General features: G+C 39.7%; 1 protein-coding gene across 4 annotated transcripts in view; it reads left to right on the top strand.

Annotated features, from left to right (window-relative positions):
- Window positions 1–996: 996 nt before the first annotated feature.
- CHKA (choline kinase alpha) overlaps window positions 997–18,430 on the top strand; it is a 30,170-nt gene continuing 12,736 nt past the window's right edge. The window contains exons 1-5 of one of the 4 annotated variants that reach the window (XM_014538117.1): window positions 4,799–5,272; window positions 6,387–6,446; window positions 8,487–8,571; window positions 11,822–11,851; window positions 12,859–12,912. In XM_014538117.1, the coding sequence (XP_014393603.1) occupies window positions 8,563–8,571; window positions 11,822–11,851; window positions 12,859–12,912 (93 nt within the window). In that variant the 5' untranslated portion in view covers window positions 4,799–5,272; window positions 6,387–6,446; window positions 8,487–8,562. Of the gene's footprint in view, window positions 1,060–4,798; window positions 5,273–6,386; window positions 6,447–8,125; window positions 8,572–11,821; window positions 11,852–12,858; window positions 12,913–18,430 lie in introns of those variants that run through there. The other 3 variants (XM_014538120.1, XM_014538119.1, XM_014538118.1) reach the window with 3 other exon arrangements.

The following is an 18,430-nucleotide window of genomic DNA, read 5'->3' as shown; positions in this document are numbered from 1 at the left end:
CCCCATTGCCAGTGCTGGAGAGAGTACTCCTGGTCCTTGTCATTCTCCAGAGGCCAGTGCCATGTGTGGGGCACACATGTGATTAAAAAAAAACCTCTCCCCCAGTGCTAATCTAGAAGGACAGATTGGGGGATTTGCCTGTTTTTTGTTGTTGTTGTTTTTCCAGAGAAGAAGGGAGAGAGAGAAGAGAGAGAAAAATCAGTGATGAGAGAAAAATCATCAATGGACTACCCCCTGTACTGGGAATCTAGCCCATAGCCCGGTCATGTGCTCTGACTGGGAATTGAACCATGACCTCCTGGTTCATAGGTTGACACTCGACCAGTGAGCCCCCATTGACTGGGAAGGGTTTGCCTATCCTATATAATAAAAGCCTAATTTCGTCTGTTCAACCAAAGTGTAATATGCTAATGATACACTAAGGCCGCTCAACCGCTCGCTATGACATGCACTGACCACCAAGGGGCAGACGTTCTGACCGGAAGGTTAGCTTGCCGCTGGAGTCGGGCCGATTAGGACTGGGCAAGACGGGCTGGGCCGTTCATGTCCTGGAGCCCTCCTGTGGTCCCCCCCCATCTGGCCAACCTCCCACGTCCCTCCCTGGCCCCCATTGTGTGGCTGTGGGGTCCCTCAGCCTGGCCTGTGCCCTATTGCAATCTGGGACCTCTTGGGATGTCAGAGAGCCAGTTTTGGCCTGATCCCGCAGGCCGAGCCAAGGGACCCCACTGGTGCACAAATTCGTGCACCGGGCCTCTAGTTTTGAATCATGGAATTGATCTGAAAATTGTGGAGTTAATCATTTATGTTGCAAGTATCGTGAGAGAATGAATGAAGACTTAGAACAATGCTTGTGGGGTCCTCACTTCCCATCCATCATAGTTATCCAAGGAGAGTGACTTAGTTGACCTTCAGAATACAGGTATTTACCATCCTCTTATTTCTCACAGAGGTGGCCTCAGTAACATGCTGTTCCTGTGCTCCTTACCTGACACTGTGGCCACCGTTGGTGACGAGCCTCGGAAAGTGCTCCTACGGCTGTATGGTGCGATTTTAAAGATGGTGAGTTCCTGGGCTACTTAGGGACGGGAGGGACCTGTTAACAGTTTTAATTGTCTTTCCTAAACTACCTGGGAAGAGATTTTAAATGTTTTAGTAGTGTTACTAAAGCTATTTAAATATATTACTTTTATTTTAATTGGGCTGTACAACTTGGCTTTTGTTTCTATTCTAAGTGAATTCCTGTTTTTACTTATTATTTATTAGGAAACTAGTGCAAACATTCCTAGCTTTATGTCCACAGGAAGTATAATGTTGGTTAAATCTTAAAGAGTGCCTGATGATGCTCGGGGTTTTCAGCTCAGACTTAGGTTGTGAACTTCTGATGTGGAGAAGTTGTTTTTATAGCATGATCACAGGCTTTACAGGGTGGTCCCAGTGGACAGAGTTGACCTCAGGGAAGTAGAATTTATTAACTGCCTCCTTGGAGATTTCTTTAAAACTTTAAATTTGTTAGATTTACAATCTTTCCTAATTTTTATATTACTTAAATAATTGAATCTAATTTTAATTAAAGTACCTTATTTGTTGAATTGTCTTAATCTATTATAGGATATCCCAAATGTCTGGGTTTGTAAAACTATTTTTAATACCGTGAGTTGACCATTTTACTGACCACATAGACAAATGTTTGGTGGGTGTATTTCTGTGGTAGAATTTTGATACTCATTTAAATCCTCTTTGGAAGGGCCCATTTTTTATCTTTATAAAATGGAGAATAGTTTTCTGACTTAATTTTTAAAACACTAGTCTCAGCTCAATCTAAAAAGCAGGTTATGTCCATGTCTATGATAATTCGATTATGTTTAGAAATATTAATACTTAAGATTGGCACTCTATATGTTAATTCATTAAAAATTTGTCATAATTTGACTGAATCTTTTCACTGGATAATTTTTCCTTGACCCTGACAAGCTGTGAAAGTGGTTAGGATTTGAAAGAGCTGGAAACAAGTTAGTCTGCTGTGAGATTGTGTGCACTTTGCTGAGGAAATCTGAGGCCATTTACAGTTAGGTATATACAGCTGAATTGCAGCTGACCTTGACCCTGACAATGCACAAGCAGAAAAGATTTTTGTGTTTGCCAGGCAGTTTGTTTTTTTAATCTAATCAAGTTGCAATTTCAAATCACAGTTTTTGAAATACCCAATTGATGTCCTTTCGGCCCTTTTAATAAAGTCAGTCTTTAGCCACTATATTTGAGGACTTTTCCATTCTGTAACAAACCCCATTTCTGTTTGTTTTTGTGTGCTTTGATTTAAGCAATAGTTTTAAAACACTTTAATAACCAGCTATTAGAATTGCATGTGATAGAAGACTATTGTTTAAATCTGATTTATGAGGCTTTCATTTATATTTATAATTTAAATAGGAATGTTTTAAATGTGTACTCCTAGACCCTGGCAGGCTAGCTCAGTTGGTTGGAGCATCATCCCGAAACAACAAGGTATGGGTTTGATCGCTGGTCAGGGCACATACAAGAAGCAACCAATGAATGCATAAATAAGTGGAACAACAAAGTGCTGTTTTTCTCCCAAACCAATAAAAAGAATAATTAAAATAAATAAATATGCATTCCGCACTCCTCTAGATGCTAGACTAAGCGGGGTGGCAGGCCCTGTGCTCTGTCTAGAGCAGAGATGTGATGATGGAGGTGAGGCAGATGCTCTGGATCTGTATTGTCCAGGATGCTGGTCACCAGCTGCATGTGGCTAATTTAATGCTTAAAATGTGCCAAGTACAGCCAAGAAATGAACTTTTAAATTGTATTTAATGTTAATTAACTTAAATGGAAGTAGTCACATGTAGCTGGTTGCTACTGCATCAGACAGCACAGCTCTAGAACATGCTGCCTTACTGGGAGGTCACTTAGTAAGAGCCAGCTACAACACAGCCTGTGACTTTCCCTAACAGAGATTCACTCTCAGTAGTTAGTATGTTGTCCTTTTAAATTTTTTAGCAGCCTAGAATTATTACCTTATAGTAAGTACTTAAGTACAATAGAAATGTCTGGAAATAGAATTTGTTTTAACAGAATTCTATGTTCCTATTTGTTTTTAAGGGGAAAAATAGACTATTGGGTAACTCTGAAAATAAATAGCAGAATAATTGAAGCCACTTAACATGGAATTAACTCTTACCAAACTAATAGAATGGAATATATTTTACATACAGTTCTAATTGGTAGGGGGATACTCTGCATTTAGTTTCTGGATTATATTTTTATTAGACAAGTTTAGTTTCCATTTCTGAAACTGCATCTACTGATGACAGCTGGAAACTATGCCTGGAGCATGTTGGGCACAGAAGGAAACGAGTAGCTGACAGGGTGGGTAATAAGCCAGTGTGGACTGTCTCATGATTGACTTACTTACTAGACAATAAACTCATTTTTCTTGGGGGGAAAAACTGTTTCTTTGCCTCATAGGTGGGAACCTATTTTCAGCATAATTATTCGATTGAGTCCTTAGTTCAAGTATCCTTTTTTTTAGAAATTGAAGTTTGAACCTAGTAAAACTATGAAACCTACAGCTTCAAATTTAAATATTTTTGGTCCCCAGGTTCTTCAGGATTTATCAGGGGCACTTGTTGCCAGTTAGACTTTCAGACATTAAGACTACTTTTGACAACACTAGGAGGGGAAATGCAGGGACTCCCAGACAAGACCACGGTAAGAGAGAAGGAAAGGAGAGGTAGACTGAGGACCAGAAAGAGGCGAGCCAGGCAGCAGTTGTCATGTGCTTTAAAAGCTGAGCTTTCACAACACTGTCAGGGTTTTTATCATGAATGTAAATTCTTTTCCAAATATTTTCAACTCAGTTAAAAATTTTCTGATATCTTATAAACTCTTTGAATCTGGCCTATAAGGGAAGGAGAGATATTTACAATCTACAATGACACTTTTGTTCCCAAAACAACAAAATTGCCAAAATTGACAGTAACTTGTCAGGATTGGCATTAAGATATATAGCTGAAGGCAGAGTTAAATGTAGTACAGTGCAAATATTATACTTGCCTTTTTTACTTTATGTTAGATGAAAGCACACACATCTCTACACATGATTGTGCATTTATAGAAATATAATTGGTATAACCTAAATCGGCTATATAAATGCAGTTGTAGCATCCTTTTGAGGTGGGTTAAAATAAGCTCCTTCCTTTAAATATCTTAATTGATGACTGTACATAATATGTATTTTCTCATAATACTTTGCTGTTTTGCTTAATTATATGAACGACTAGTTTAGTTTAGTGTGTTCCTTTTCCCCCTTTCTCCTTGTTTTAAGCTTTTGACATTTTTAATCTCTGTGAGAATAAAATATTAAATAGAAATAATTCTTTGATTTATATTTATAGTCATTTACAAATGACTTGGTTTGAAATAATGAGATATTTCTCAACTTTTTTGTTTTTCCGTACCTTGGTGTTGTGAGATGTCTAACTTCCTTTATTTCCATAGTGGCAGGGAAATGGCTCCTGTTTGGTGCAGTTCACTAAGGGTTAAGTAGCAGAAAGCCAAGGTAAAACCTTCCAATTGGTCTAAGGCCCAGTTTTTGTCCCTTAATTTTATATAAGATGAGCTATAAGCAGACTTCCTAATTGTGTCCTGGAGGCCTTATTTAGGATTTGTGTCCCTTAAAAGGGGCTTATTAAAAGTCCTGTGTTAGACAAGGGAAAGAATGTGTCCATTCGAGAATATAAATAAAAGAAACACAGCTTTGAAAAACAGCTGTACAATATTATTTATAGAAAATTATTAAACAAAAATATTGGTGTAATCTTAAAATATAACATGTCAATATAATTTAGTGTCTATTTCACAGACTAGCTCTAATATTAATTTTAATTTTAATGCAGAGGAGGTTATTTACATTCGCTGTGTAGTCGATGAAAACTGAATTCAACTATAAAATTGCCCCTACCTTAAAGTAGGATGGTTTAATAGGAGTTTTTTGTTTTGTTTTGGGTTTAATAGGAGTTTTGAGAAGAAGTACTAGTTTAACTTTTGCCATTGTGGTAAGAAATGTCATTGCTAGAAAAGAGCTTGACATGATAAAATTAGCTATAAATGTAACTTGATTTTTTTCCTTTCTGATACTGGGAAGGAACATGAGCTCTGCAGCGTCCAGTAGCAGCCTTTTCAAAGAAGCAAGTTTGGCTGATTACAAATAACCAGTTTGCTTATTTATCATGAATTGTGGAAGACACAAATGTCAGTACGTATTGTTCATTCAGTGTAACCTGTGCCAGTTGGCGGAAGTCTCAGAGGATTGCTTTGTCCCTTCCTCTGTCAGAACAGTGACTGTTGAGCCAATCCCTCCTGTGCATGAATAGAGAGATTTGGCCTCACCATTTTTGTACGGTCTCACAGGCATGGATGTTTATAATATACATCAAAGATCTCTCGAGTGTTGTCTGGGAAATGTTTTGTTTTTTTGAGTAATAGAAAGCTAATATTAGTGCTTGTTTGAGTACTAACCATAATACAATTAAAGGTATCAAGGCACAACGCAGATATGTGTTAGTGATTCTGAAGATTAAAATTTGGTACATGGTCTTTTTTGAATGCAGAAAACAAAATGTGCTCTTCCCGGTTTCCTCTTAACCCCAGTTTAATTAAAAATTAACCCACAATAAAATATAGAACAGCGCAGAGATAGTTATTAGTAAACTATTGGCTCCTGAGAAATGGGACATTTCTCTTTGCAACTAAGGTCACCTTTACTGTGCAGACAGTATGACTGAGGCCCCTTCACAAAGAGCCCACTTTGTCCCAAGTGACTGAAAGCCATGTCCCTGGTAACTGAATACTCTGAATTCTATATATTTTTCTCATTATATTAGGTTATCATGAGTTTAAGTTGTGTTGTTTATTCTGCTTTAAAATAACAAATTCCACTGTACTTTGAGTATGCTGTAATTATATCTGTATCTAAGGTAGTCAAACTTCCCTCTCAGAAATCAAACTTTTCTACTTTTGTATTCCCATTTGGTCCACCTAGTATTTCTTTTAGCTACAACTCGACAAAGATAGTCACCAAATTATGATCTGTAGTCCTTCCATACCTGCTTTGGTGCCTTCTTTTGATAACTAAGTAAACCACACACAACTGTGTCTAATTTTGACATATACAAAGTGTCTTTGTCTTGTTGGTCTTAAATCGTGTTTGAGATTTATAGCATGAAACCAATACAGATTTCTGGCCCCTGGAACGATGATGTGACCGCAGCCCACCCCTCTTGGGAAGGAATGTCTTTGTGTTGGGTGGCATGAGGGCATTGGGGGTAATGTACCACTTTAGCTGTATGTGCATGTGTTCTCTGCTGCAGGCTTGTCCATGCGATCGTGCCTGGAGCACTCTGGTTTCCAGGTGACAGACACGATTCACGGTATAGTATGAGTCCTCTGAAGTTGGAGCATTCTCTACAGCTTTAATTTCCTTCTTTTAGTTCTTGGTTTCAAGAAATGCTTTTTAAAAAGAAAGTTGTAATGCTTTTGTTAAGTAGCACCAGCTACAGTTTGTGCTGTGTTTAAACAGGTTCAGTGATTAAGATGTCAGAATATTATATATTGAATATTCCACTTTTTGTTTTTTGAGGGGTTTTGCTTTGTTTTTGTCCTAGGTAAATCAGATCCCCTTCTTCTGTTTCCTCAGTAGAAAATGACAGACATTCAGTTATTTTAGAAATTTATGGGCCTCAACCTGAGAAATCAATTGAAGTGTTAACCTTCTTCCTTCATATCACTTCCAGCATTGTATTGAGGTTTTGGTCAGAGTTGGAAACAAACTTTCTTCCTTGTCTGATCAGCTAGTATCCTTTTTCCTGCCTTTGGTGGGTCCCTGGTAGCTTTCTCAAGCTCAGCAATGCTGATCCGGTGTGGAAGCATACACAGGCCTGAGGAGCCAGGGCACTCTCTCTCCCTGGAAACAGGTTGCTTCCACGTCAACCCTTGGGCTGTTTATGCCGAAGGTACTTTCACCTCCGATGCCTCAGGAGTCCTGGGGCAGCTGATTACCCTGGGTCAGACATACATTTTGGGAAGGTCCTGAAAGGAGCCTTCTTTACCAAGAGCTGCTCACCTATCTTTATTGGCTTAGTCCGTAGAAGTTCTAGTCTCCTGTGATGTTCATCAAGTCACCCAATTTTACAAAATTCCCAAGAATGTTCCTTGGGATAATTGAAGATACTCTAGAGACTACCGCAAAATATTACAACTTACTTGTCTGTCTAAATTCTCATAATTCATATGTGCTCATTAAATAATCACATAGGCTCTATTTTAAATCATGGCATTGTCATCTAACATTTAAATATGTTCTGTAAAATATTTTCAGGAAATGCTGTAAGAAACCATAAAAGCAATAATTTACATAAAAAATATAATTACAGTGAAAAACTCCTAGAAATCCTGGAGAAGTAAGGTTAGGGTCCATGGTAACATTAAGAAGAAAGCGTGCTGCAGAATTATAATGGAAACAGCCGCATGACTGCTGTACCTTCTGTGGAGTTAAGATTCTCAAGCTTTTTCCACCCCAGCTCAGCAGAGAGGAATCCAGTCCCATCATTAATAGGCGTGGTGACAGGTGCCATCCCTGTGCTGAGAATCTGTTCTCTCCTGGAGAATTGAGTGTGGTCAGAAACCAGGGTGAATCTTAGAAGTCTTCAGAGCTGCAGGCTGCACAGTAAAGCCCATGTCATTCCAGGTCCAGTGTTACTGAGCATTCAGAAGAGGATGAACAACTGTTATTGTCAGGATGAATATGAGAGACTGGGTGTGGGTCAGGACTCAGCTCTCAAGTGTAATCCCAGGTCAATGGAGAGAGAGGATTTTCCTGGACCACATCTTAGATGCCCTAGAGGTTGAGTCTAGCTAACATTTGGATTATTCTTTCTTATTCACTCATTTCTGGATTCCAAAGCACTTTTTAAAAAATATATTTTTATTGATTTCAGAGAGGAGAGGGAGAGAGAGATAGAAACATCAGAGAGAATCATTGATCGGCTGCCTCCTGCATGCCCCCCTACTGGGAATCGAGCCCACAACCTGGGCATGTGCCCTTGACTGAAAGCAAACCTGGGACCTTTCAGTCCGCAGGCTGATGCTCTATCCACTGAGCCAAACCGGCTAGGGGTCCAAAGCATTTTTAAAGGCCACAACCAACTACTTTATCATATTGCGACAGTCTTTGAAAGAGACAGTCCATTTAGTTATTTTTTGATGGGGACGAGCTGTTGGGAAGAAGAGAATGTCCTCCATGTTTCTATAAAAACACTTTTATTTGTATCTAAAAAAAATCTCTGTAGCCACCATTGTATTTAACATAGTGGCTACCTCCTTATGACATTATCTATAATTGATGATGATTTGATTTCTTAGGTAGCATTTTGAGTTTATTACACTATTGAATGACATGTCCTTCTTTGTAGTTGACTCATCACTTCTCCCAGCCTGCCCCGCCAGCCGCTCAGCAGTATTGGATCTTTAAAGATATTTTGAAGATAAATGTTTCAGGTAGTACAAATGACATTTGGATAGCTGTATGCCACTTCATGCCACTGGGACTAATTTATTTATAGACACACATACACAGACTCTGGGGAAAAGCACGTGCTGCTTGGTTTAGTCTCACAAATGTTGTGGTTGTATTAAAGTAGTCTAGTCATAAAGCTGATTCCCTCATCATTAGAGGAACCTTTTATTAAGAACTGGCCCCTGATAAGAGCTAGTCTTGCCCAATGGCTTAAACAAATTTAAAGAAATAAACTGATTAGATTGTGAGACATTAAGTAACTTAAAGTAGGACATTTTTGAACACTAAAATTATATATGACAATTCAATCAAGTGGTATTTTCTTATCCCAGCTCCTAAAGATGTTTTATTACCAATGGATTTTTATCTCTGCAAATCACTAAATAGAACATTTTGAAAACTAATAACCTGTAATATGAACATTTACTTTTTTCATGGTCGTCTTTAAAATTCAAAAGCCTTTTAAATGTGATTTTGTCAGAAAAAGCAACATTGGAAACCTTGAACCAAATATATTTATTATAAAAGTAACATATACTTTTAAACACTTTTTGAGGTATGGAAGTATGTAAAGTAAAAAATGGAAGTCCTGCCCTAGCTGATTTGGCTCAGTGGATAGAGTGTCAGCCTGTAGATTTAAGGGTCCCGGGTTCAATTTCTGGTCAAGGCACATACCTCAGTTGCAGGTTTGATCCCCGGCCCTGGTTGGGGCATGTGCGGGAGGCAATCAATCAATGTCTCTCTCTCACATTGATGTTTTTCTCTCTCTGTCTCTGCCCCTCACTTCCACTCTCTCTAAAAATCAATGGAAAAATATCCTCGAGTGAGGCTTAACAAAACAACCCCCCCCCCCCAAAAGAAAGTGAAAGTCCTTTATCCTCTCATCTTAGAATTTAGACTTTTAGGAATTTGGGTTTTAAATTTAAATATTCTTGGCCAATCAAAATCTCTTTCAGCTTTTAAAATCTTCTATAATATTAAAGCAAAATGTAAACCATACCTCTTTATTATTATTGCTACCACTTTAGTCTTTTATTTCCTACATCACAGTCTAATGAATACATGGATTATAATGAATAGATTCTCTGAAAACAAAAATAGGAAGAAAAGAATGAGAAAGATGGAAGGAAGCCAGTGGCAGTACATTTTTAATTATCGCTGGGTGTCTTCTTTTTTTGTAGTAACATCTTTATCCCATTTAAAGTGTACAATTCAGTGGTTTTTAGTATATTCATAAAATTAGGTGTCTATTTGATGCATTATGACTTCTTAAGTCTTAAAATTTCATTGTTTCTTTTATAAACTTTTTATTATGGAAAATTTCAGATGTAGCAAAAATTGACCAGAAGAATATAATGAAACCCAAGTGCCCAACATATATCTTTCCTTCTGACCAGTCTTCTTTCCTCTTTGCCCACATTCATTCTCCAGGGTTATTCTGAAGGAAATTCCAGACACCATACTATTTCTTCCATGAATGTTTCAGTCTGTATCTAAAGTGATTTTTTAAAAGATCAGAATAATGTTCACATTAAAAAAAATCTTAGTAATTATTTGATATTAAATAACCAGTCAGTGTTCAAATTTTTAATAAATATAAAAATTTTCAGCTTTTTTTTTATAGCTGTGAAAGCTAATTTTTATGAATGTGCAGGCTGGCAAAAAATTTGAAGTATGTTAAATTTTTTACAATATATTTGATATCTTCTTCAGATAAATTTGTTCCTCTGAAGTAAAATCCCACAGATTCCAAGATATATTTTACTTACTGTCTTCCAGGACAGAAGTGTCTCTGACCTTTTGGCAGTGTAAATCTCTCTTCTTGGCTTAACTCAGGAGGAGGCCTCTTCTCTCACCTTTTCATGAATATCTTCTTGTTTTGAGGTTTCCTGGATTCATTCCCAGGTTTGAGGGAACCTGAGCATTCTGTACTGAGGAAACAGAACCGAAGGTTGACTATAGCAGAAGTCCATCTTACCTTCATGATGGTGCTCTTATGGCAGAAGTAATGCATGCATTTGGGGGTGGACTGGGGTGGGCAGGGTGGGAAAGTTATTTTCACTTAATGGTTGCTAATATGTTCAAAAGTCATGGCCTTGGGAACTAAACCAATTCTAACTTTGGATGAAGTCACTTGCTTTTGAGAGCACCATTAGACAAGGAAAAGGGACTTCTGTTGACTTAATAACCCATTAACTGTATCTCTCTAAGAAGATACAGTTTGAGTAATAACAGCCTAGGAATAACCATAGTCATTTAGAACTCTGTACAGGTCAAATCCAGTTACAACAAATTTCAGTAAGATATCCAAGTTCCTTATTTGTCTTGAAGCTTTCCCTACAAAGTATCAGCTATATCAGATAATAGAATTTCTTTTACACTTAACTTTACTTGGGGAGAAAAAGCAAAAGAATATAATGTTTTGGGGACATTTCCGCCCCATTCAGTGTTCCAATTAACACTGTAGCCAGTGTTCCCACTGCTGGAATCATGGATGTGAGTTTGCCGTAACTGTCAGCTCATCACCCTAGGTTGCACCTTGAGCTAGCCACCTTGAACTTCATGGTGCCAGAGTAAACTTCATTTATTCATGCCATCCAAAAAGTGTTTAAGCACCAAGATTTACTTGGTGCTTTTGGGAAAGATGTAAATCAAAGATGGAGTCCATATTCATAAGTACCTTGTAGGCTGCTGGGGAGAGGAGACCAAGTCTAAGGTAACAGCATAATCATGAGAGTATTTTAGATTAAAGCTTTCATGATACCTAATTACTCCCTCCTAAGATTTATCACATCGTACGCCTAGCCATCAGCAGAGGTCTAAAAGTATTTCTGAAATAGTATTTTCATTGTAACGGGATTTAACCTGTACCACCTTTTCATCAGAGAGATGCAAATTACACAAAACGTTTTATATCCCATTTGTATTTTCTGTACTTTATACAAAATGTGCTTAACTGTATGGTAAATACACTATCGAGTATATGTAAGTGCAGGTCTTTGCAGATAGCTTCATGCACATGAATATTTATTTTGTTTAGTTTTATGTTCAGTAAGCTAGAACATATACTGTTTATACAAAACATGTTAAAACGTCTGTGGAATGTTGCTTCTGTGTATGATGGATGGGATTGTTGCTTTAAATCCCTAGGTTTTTTGAATGGTGCTAGAGTAGCTGGTGTTGCTTAACGTGGCATTTTTTTCCTGTCCACACTGTCTACCCTTGGTACAGGTGTTTTTGATAAAGCTGTGGAATGGAAAGGTATGTTTTTCATGGGGTGTTCAAGAATCTTTTACCTTAACTTTTTAAAGAGCTTCCTTTATGGGCTTCCTTCTGTGTCTGACATAAGCAGACTTTAGTTTAATTTTAACAATATATTTTTAGAGGCAATATTTGAGTATAGACTTTTGACGTGACACTTAAGTTTCTGACTTGCTTCCCCAGGCCCTGGCTAGAAGATAGTAGGAAGGTTTTAAAGCACTTGGGGTGGGGGTTGCTTTGAGAAGAAATGGTCCGGGCCATGAAGAAAGAATGTAGCCAGAGTGGAAGATGGTGGTTCATGATCTAGTTGTTGTTATTGCTAGAATCCTGGTTACCAGTCATTTGCAATTTCATTGCGGAAAGTGATGTGAAAATATTCCTTTATATGTTAATATGTGAAATAAGTTTAGAGACTTTTTTTGCACAAACCTCTTCTTGGTGGAGGACAAATTTATAATGAGAGGAACAAGCGGAGTTAGTCCGAAAGTACCAAGTTGGCAGGCTCATCCGCACAGTTTCTGTGCCAGGTCACCTGCCTGCACAGGGCTTTCTTCTGAACTGTGAGTTCTGTGCTGACCACACTTGCACAGGCATGTGTGTGCTCCCTGTTCTTGCCGAAAGAAGGCCTTTCTCCAGGTAAAGAGCCACCTGGCTAAATAGGGCAGACTCAGCTTGACCATGTGTCTATGGAAGGCCTCGTTGGAAGAGCGCCCTCTGTTGCCTTTCCTCCAGCAATGAAATTGTGAAGTGGTACACCAGAGTGATTGAGAATCACAGCTGCTTGGTTTCAACAGCACATCCCTTTCCTGTAAAGAAATGAAGCGCTTCTTCGGGTGTTGGTACTAGTGCTGGACACTGGTGGTGCAGTTTAGACATCAGTGGACTGAGAAACACTCTTTAAAAATCTGTGATGTTTTGTTACCCATGGCTGTTCTGGTGGTTGCAAAGTTAGCGTCTGCTGATTGTTCCCCATCTCACCGGAAGTGTTTACTTTTTCTCATTCATAGAGGTCCTGTAATAAGGAGGGATCCGAACAAGCTCAGAATGAAAATGAATTTCAAGTAAGTAATGAAATCCATTCTGCATCTGTGTGAGGTGTAACCATGTTAGCCGACTGTGGCCACTCTGGTGGGGCAGTATCTGAAGGACCCTAGTTGTCTGTCTGTCATAGAGGATGGGCTCTTGGTGTATGGGAGCCACCTCAGTAAGCCTGAGAGGACAGTGGGTGTTTCCAGTTCCTACTGAGGTAGTGCATGTTTGGTGTCTTTTGGGTGACCTGAAGAGCATTTTGGGGGACTAAGAGATGGCAGTTTGAGGTAACATTTGTGCATGATACTCTGGTGGAGGCCTCCTGGATTTCACTGCTGTGTCGCGTCACCACTGCCCAGTTGTTTCAGTGGCCTCTTCCCCGGGCAGGTAGGAGTGTTTTTACTTATGCAAGGTACCCAGGTAGAAAGGTGTCTCCCTCAATTACAAGATTTGAGTTAGAATGCCCCCACGTTCTGAAATGTATAAATTGAAAAGAGCTTAAGGTCAAGAGCACTGATGTCATCCTGTCCTCTCTTTGGGGCTCAGAAGTGGGGAGACTGGAGCAGTTACCTCCACACTCCAGGGAGGAAACAACTTTTGAGCATACTCTCCCAAGTTTGTATATAAGGAGTGTGTGCGCACAAGTGTGCACATACACACAACACACATGTATGTATGTATGTATGTATCTGTACACATATAAATACACTCGTTTTTCTATTTGAGCATACTCTCCCAAGTTTGTATATAAGGAGTGTGTGCGCACAAGTGTGCACATACACACAACACACATGTATGTATGTATGTATGTATCTGTACACATATAAATACACTCGTTTTTCTAATTACTAAATTGTGTACTAGTTATTAAAATAAGACACATCAAAAAGAGGTGAGATAATAAAGGAATAAAAGTGCTGCTAGTCCTCGTGTTCTGGTGGGTTGTTTTACCTGCACCCTGCTCTGATCTGAGGATCTAGAACTGACTGGGAAGTCACCAGGTGGGAAGTGATTGACATTCTGTTTTCACCCACCAGAGCCCTTTATATGTAGACCTTAGTGCCTGCTGGTAGTTGAAAATGTCGGAGCACTAGGACCTCCATGATGCTAAGTCCAAAGTATATTTTCAGTTCTATTACTTTGACTTCTCAGCAGCATTTAACAGGGCCCTCACCTATTTTGAAATGTGTCCTTCCCTAAGGCAGCTGGGACACAAAGTAAAAATCTGTCTCTTTTCTTCTACTTTTCCTTCTCTCCTTCCTTCTAGGCTCATGTCCTATTGCATTAACTGCTAGGACGCTCCACAGTTTGGTCCACGGCCTCTTCCCATGCTGCGCTCTCTCCTCAGGCCACCTGATCCAAACCTCGTCCTTGTATTTCTCCTACAGGCCAAAGGTTCACAGCTCCTATCCTCCACCCAGGCCCCTGCTAGGAATTCACACAGTCTGCTACCATTTTCTCCTTGGGTGGTCACTTGAGTAGCAAGCAGCAGGGTGCCTGGAGACCTTGTGGTTACAAAAAGACCACCTGTAATCCATGCACTCATTGTAAAATTACTTGTGAGCCTTATTAACTACCCATTTGTCTTGTTTGTGACTTAGTGTTTTCTTTCATTTTCTTCCTTTCCAGATTCTTCCCTCCACACACCATTCCCCTTTCTCCCTACTGTGAATAAATACTGAGCTGTAACATCACATAAGAACAAAGATGTTTCTTGTTTACAGTGTTCAGAGCAATGCTACAGAGGTTGGAACATTCTTAAGTCTCTTTCCGTCTTCACCATTTCTGGCAATGGGTTGACTCAACTCTGGAGGGTTCTGGACTGTATGTGTTCTGTTGCAGTCAGCTCCCCGAAGCCTTTGCACTGAGTGGACACAATGTGCAAAAATAATTACTGAAATAATAGTGGGGTTTAAATCTATGAAATTTGAAACTTTAAACTGTAAGGGACATTTAGATTAGAAACGTGGGTTTTTGTTGTTGTTTGTTACAGTTTTTTTTATTGATTTTTTACAGACAGGAAGGGAGAGGGATAGAGTGTTAGAAACATCGATCAGCTGCCTCCTGCACACCTCCTACTGGGGATGTGCCCGCAACCAAGGTATATGCCCTTGACCGGAATCGAACCCGGGACCCTTCAGTCTGCAGGCCTATGCTCTATCCACTAAGCCAAACTGGTTAGGTAGAAACGTGTTTTATTCAGTGTCAACCTTAATGACCTTTAACTTAGTTATTCTAACAGAGGACACTTAAAAACAAATTTTAATTCCAACAAAATTCAGGGTACCTAGACAGAAGAAATCTTAGTCGTACTCTTTGGAAATGACTGGGGAATGGGCTGAAGTTTTGGGCTGGGAGCTGTACAGATGGCGAAGAGCCACTAATGGTAGACCAGCTGGTCTGGGTGCTGAGGTCAGCTTCCTTGTCCTGCACTCACTTTTTTTTTTTATTAAATATATTTTGTTGATTTTTTTATGGAGAGTTAGAAACATTGATGAGAGAGAAACATTGATCAGCTACCTCCTGCACACCTCCTACTGGGGATGTGCCCGAAACCAAGGTATATGCCCTTGACCGGAATCGAACCTGGGACCCTTCAGTCCGCAGGCCATTGCTCTATCCACTGAGCCAAACCGGTTAGGGTCTGCACTCACTTTTTTTCCTTCCTGCATGGGTGGGGCGCTGGGCTGCTGCTTCCTGGGGGCAGCGGAGCCCAGGTTCAGGTGGAGAGCTTGAGAGATGCTCTATAGACCATGGTACACTCTCCTGTGGGTGTTTCTGGTGCTGTACCCCCACACACAGGTTTGCTGTCGGGTCAGATGAGTGAGTGAAGGCATTTTGCCAGCTAAATAGAGATGTCAGGAATTTGTTGTCAGTCATTAAGAGTTTAATGATTGTCAGTCAAATCCTGCTTTAAAATCCATTGACTTTTGATAGGTCAACCCTATGGACCTATTGTCATTGTCTTAGTAGTAACAAATTCCCCGGGGGCATAAACAACTGGACACTGATTTCTCGAAGTTTTGGAGGCTGGAGGTGGGAGGACAGGGTGCCTGCCTGCATGCCGGGTTCTGGTGAGAGCCCTCTTCCTGCTTTGCCAGATACCAGCTTCTCGCTGTGTCCTCACTTGGTGAAGGGAGAGAGAGAAGTAGTGAGAATTCTCTGGTGTCTCTTCTTATAAGAACACTGGTCCTGTCCTAGCCGGTTTGGCTCAGTGGATAGAGCGATGGCCTGTGGACTGAAGGGTCCCAGGTTCGACTCCGGTCAAGGGCATGTACCTTGGTTGCAGGCACATCCCCAGTAGGGGGTGTGCAGGAGGCAGCTGATTGATGTTTCTCTCTCATCAATGTTTCTAACTCTCTATCTCTCTCCCTTCCTCTCTGTAAAAAAATCAATAAAATATATTAAAAAAAAAAAAAAAGAACACTGGTCCCATTAGGGCTCCACCCTCATGACCTCAGTTAAACCCAGTCACCTTCCAAAGGCCCCACCCAAATACCATTGGATTGGGGGTTGGTTATGGCTGCAATGTATGAATTTGGAGGAGGGTGTAGTTTGGTTTATAGCAGTCATTTATATAAAACCTCAAGTAGATGGCCCCACAAGGTGATGGTTAGACCATAGTTTAACCTTTTGTATTTTAATTATGATGTGTCTTGGTGTAGGCCTCTTTAGGTTTATCTTGTATAGAACTCTGTGCTTCCTGGACTTGTATGTCTGTTTCCTTCACCTGGTTAGGGAAGTTAACCAGTTCTTCAAATAGGTTTTCAAGTTCTTGCTCTTCTCCTAGCACCTCCATAATGCAAATTGGCAAGTTGGCAAATTGTGGGGATTACACAAGGTGGTGGTGCCTGGACTAGAATTGTGGGGGATTACCAGCAAATCCACTTCCCCCACTAAATGTACAAGTGACTGAATTACTGTTTTCTTTATTTTGACACCATATCTTTGCAAGTAGCATTTTTTTCTTTTTTGTTTCCTTCTAATTTTAGTTTGCATCATTGCCTATGTGTTTGTCTTCATTTTTGTAATGTGTGATTTAAAGAACTTTCTTTTAAAATCCTCACCCAAGGATATGTGTGTTTTTGTTTGTTTTATCTTATTGAGCTTGGAGGGAGAAAATGAGAGAGAGAGAGAGAGACAGACAGACAGACAGACATTGGTGTGAGAGAGAAATGATGGAACCTGAAACAGGGGTATGTGCCCTGACCAGGAATCGAATTCATGACCCTTCAGTGTAAGGGACAACTCTGCAACTAATTGAGCAACCTAGTCAGAGCTTGTTTTCTTCTTAAAGAAGACTCTGCCCTGGCCGGGTAGCTCAGTTGGTTAGATCATCATCCCAATATGCCAAGGTTGTAGGTTCAATCCCTAGTCAGGGCACATGCAAAAATCAATGAATGCATCAATAAGTGGAACAACAAATTGATGTTTCGATGTTTCTCTTTCTCCTCCTCCTGCCTTCCTCTAAAATTAATAAATTAAAAAAAAAATTTTTTTTTTTAAAGAAGACCCTGAACATTTCATGTAATACTGGTTTGGTGGTGATGAACTAACTCCTTTAGGTTTTTCTGGTCTGGGAAGCTCTTTATTTGTCCTACCATTCTAAATGATAGCTTTGCTGTGTAGAGTAATCTTGGTTGTAATCTTGCCTTTCATAACATTGAGTCTTTCTTGCTAGTCCCTTCTCGCCTGCAAACTTTTTGATGTGAAATCAGCTAACCGTCCTATGGGAGCTCCCTTATAGATAACTAACTGCTTTTCTCTTGCTGCTTTTAAGATTCTCTCTCTGTCTTTAACCTTTTGTATTTTAATTATGATGTGTCTTGGTGTAGGCCTCTTTAGGTTTATGTTGTATAGGACTCTGTGCTTCCTGGACTTGTATGTCTGTTTCCTTCACCTGGTTAGGGAAGTTAACCAGTTCTTCAAATAGGTTTTCAAGTTCTTGCTCTTCTCCTTCTAGCACCTCCATAATGCGAAGTTGGCAAATTTGAAGTTGTGCCAGGGCTCCTTTACACTATCCACATTTTTTTTTTTTGGATTCTTTTTTCCCTTTGCTATTCTGATTGGGTGTTTTTTGCTTTTTTTATATTCCAAGTTGCTGTTTTTATTCTTGGCTTCATCTACCCTACTGTTGATTCCCTGTAAATTATTCTTCATTTTAGTTAGTGTATCCTTCATTTCTGACTGGTTCTCTTTTATGGTTTCCATGTCCTTTTTTATGCTGTTGAAGTTCTCTCTAAGTTTGTTTACTTTTCCCTTAAGTCATTGAACATCCTTATAACCAGTGTTTTGAACTCTGTATTAGTATTGCTTGTCTGCGTTTTGTTTAGTTCTTTTTCTAGAGTTTTGTTCTGTCCTTTCACATGTTTCTTACTCTCCTCCCTGTGTTTGTTTCTATGTATTAGGTACAGCTGTTATGTCTCCCAGGCTTGGTAGAGTTGCCTTGTACTAGTATAGTCGGTGTCCTGTAGGGTCCAGTGGCACAGCCTCCCTGTTCACCCGACTTGGGCACTCTAGGTGTTCTCTACCCACCCCTCTCCCACCCCG

This window comes from Myotis brandtii, unplaced genomic scaffold, assembly GCF_000412655.1.
Source record: "Myotis brandtii unplaced genomic scaffold, ASM41265v1 scaffold187, whole genome shotgun sequence".
In the NCBI taxonomy this organism is placed as follows: Eukaryota; Metazoa; Chordata; class Mammalia; order Chiroptera; family Vespertilionidae; genus Myotis; species Myotis brandtii.
This window is presented reverse-complemented; position numbering and strand designations above follow the sequence as displayed.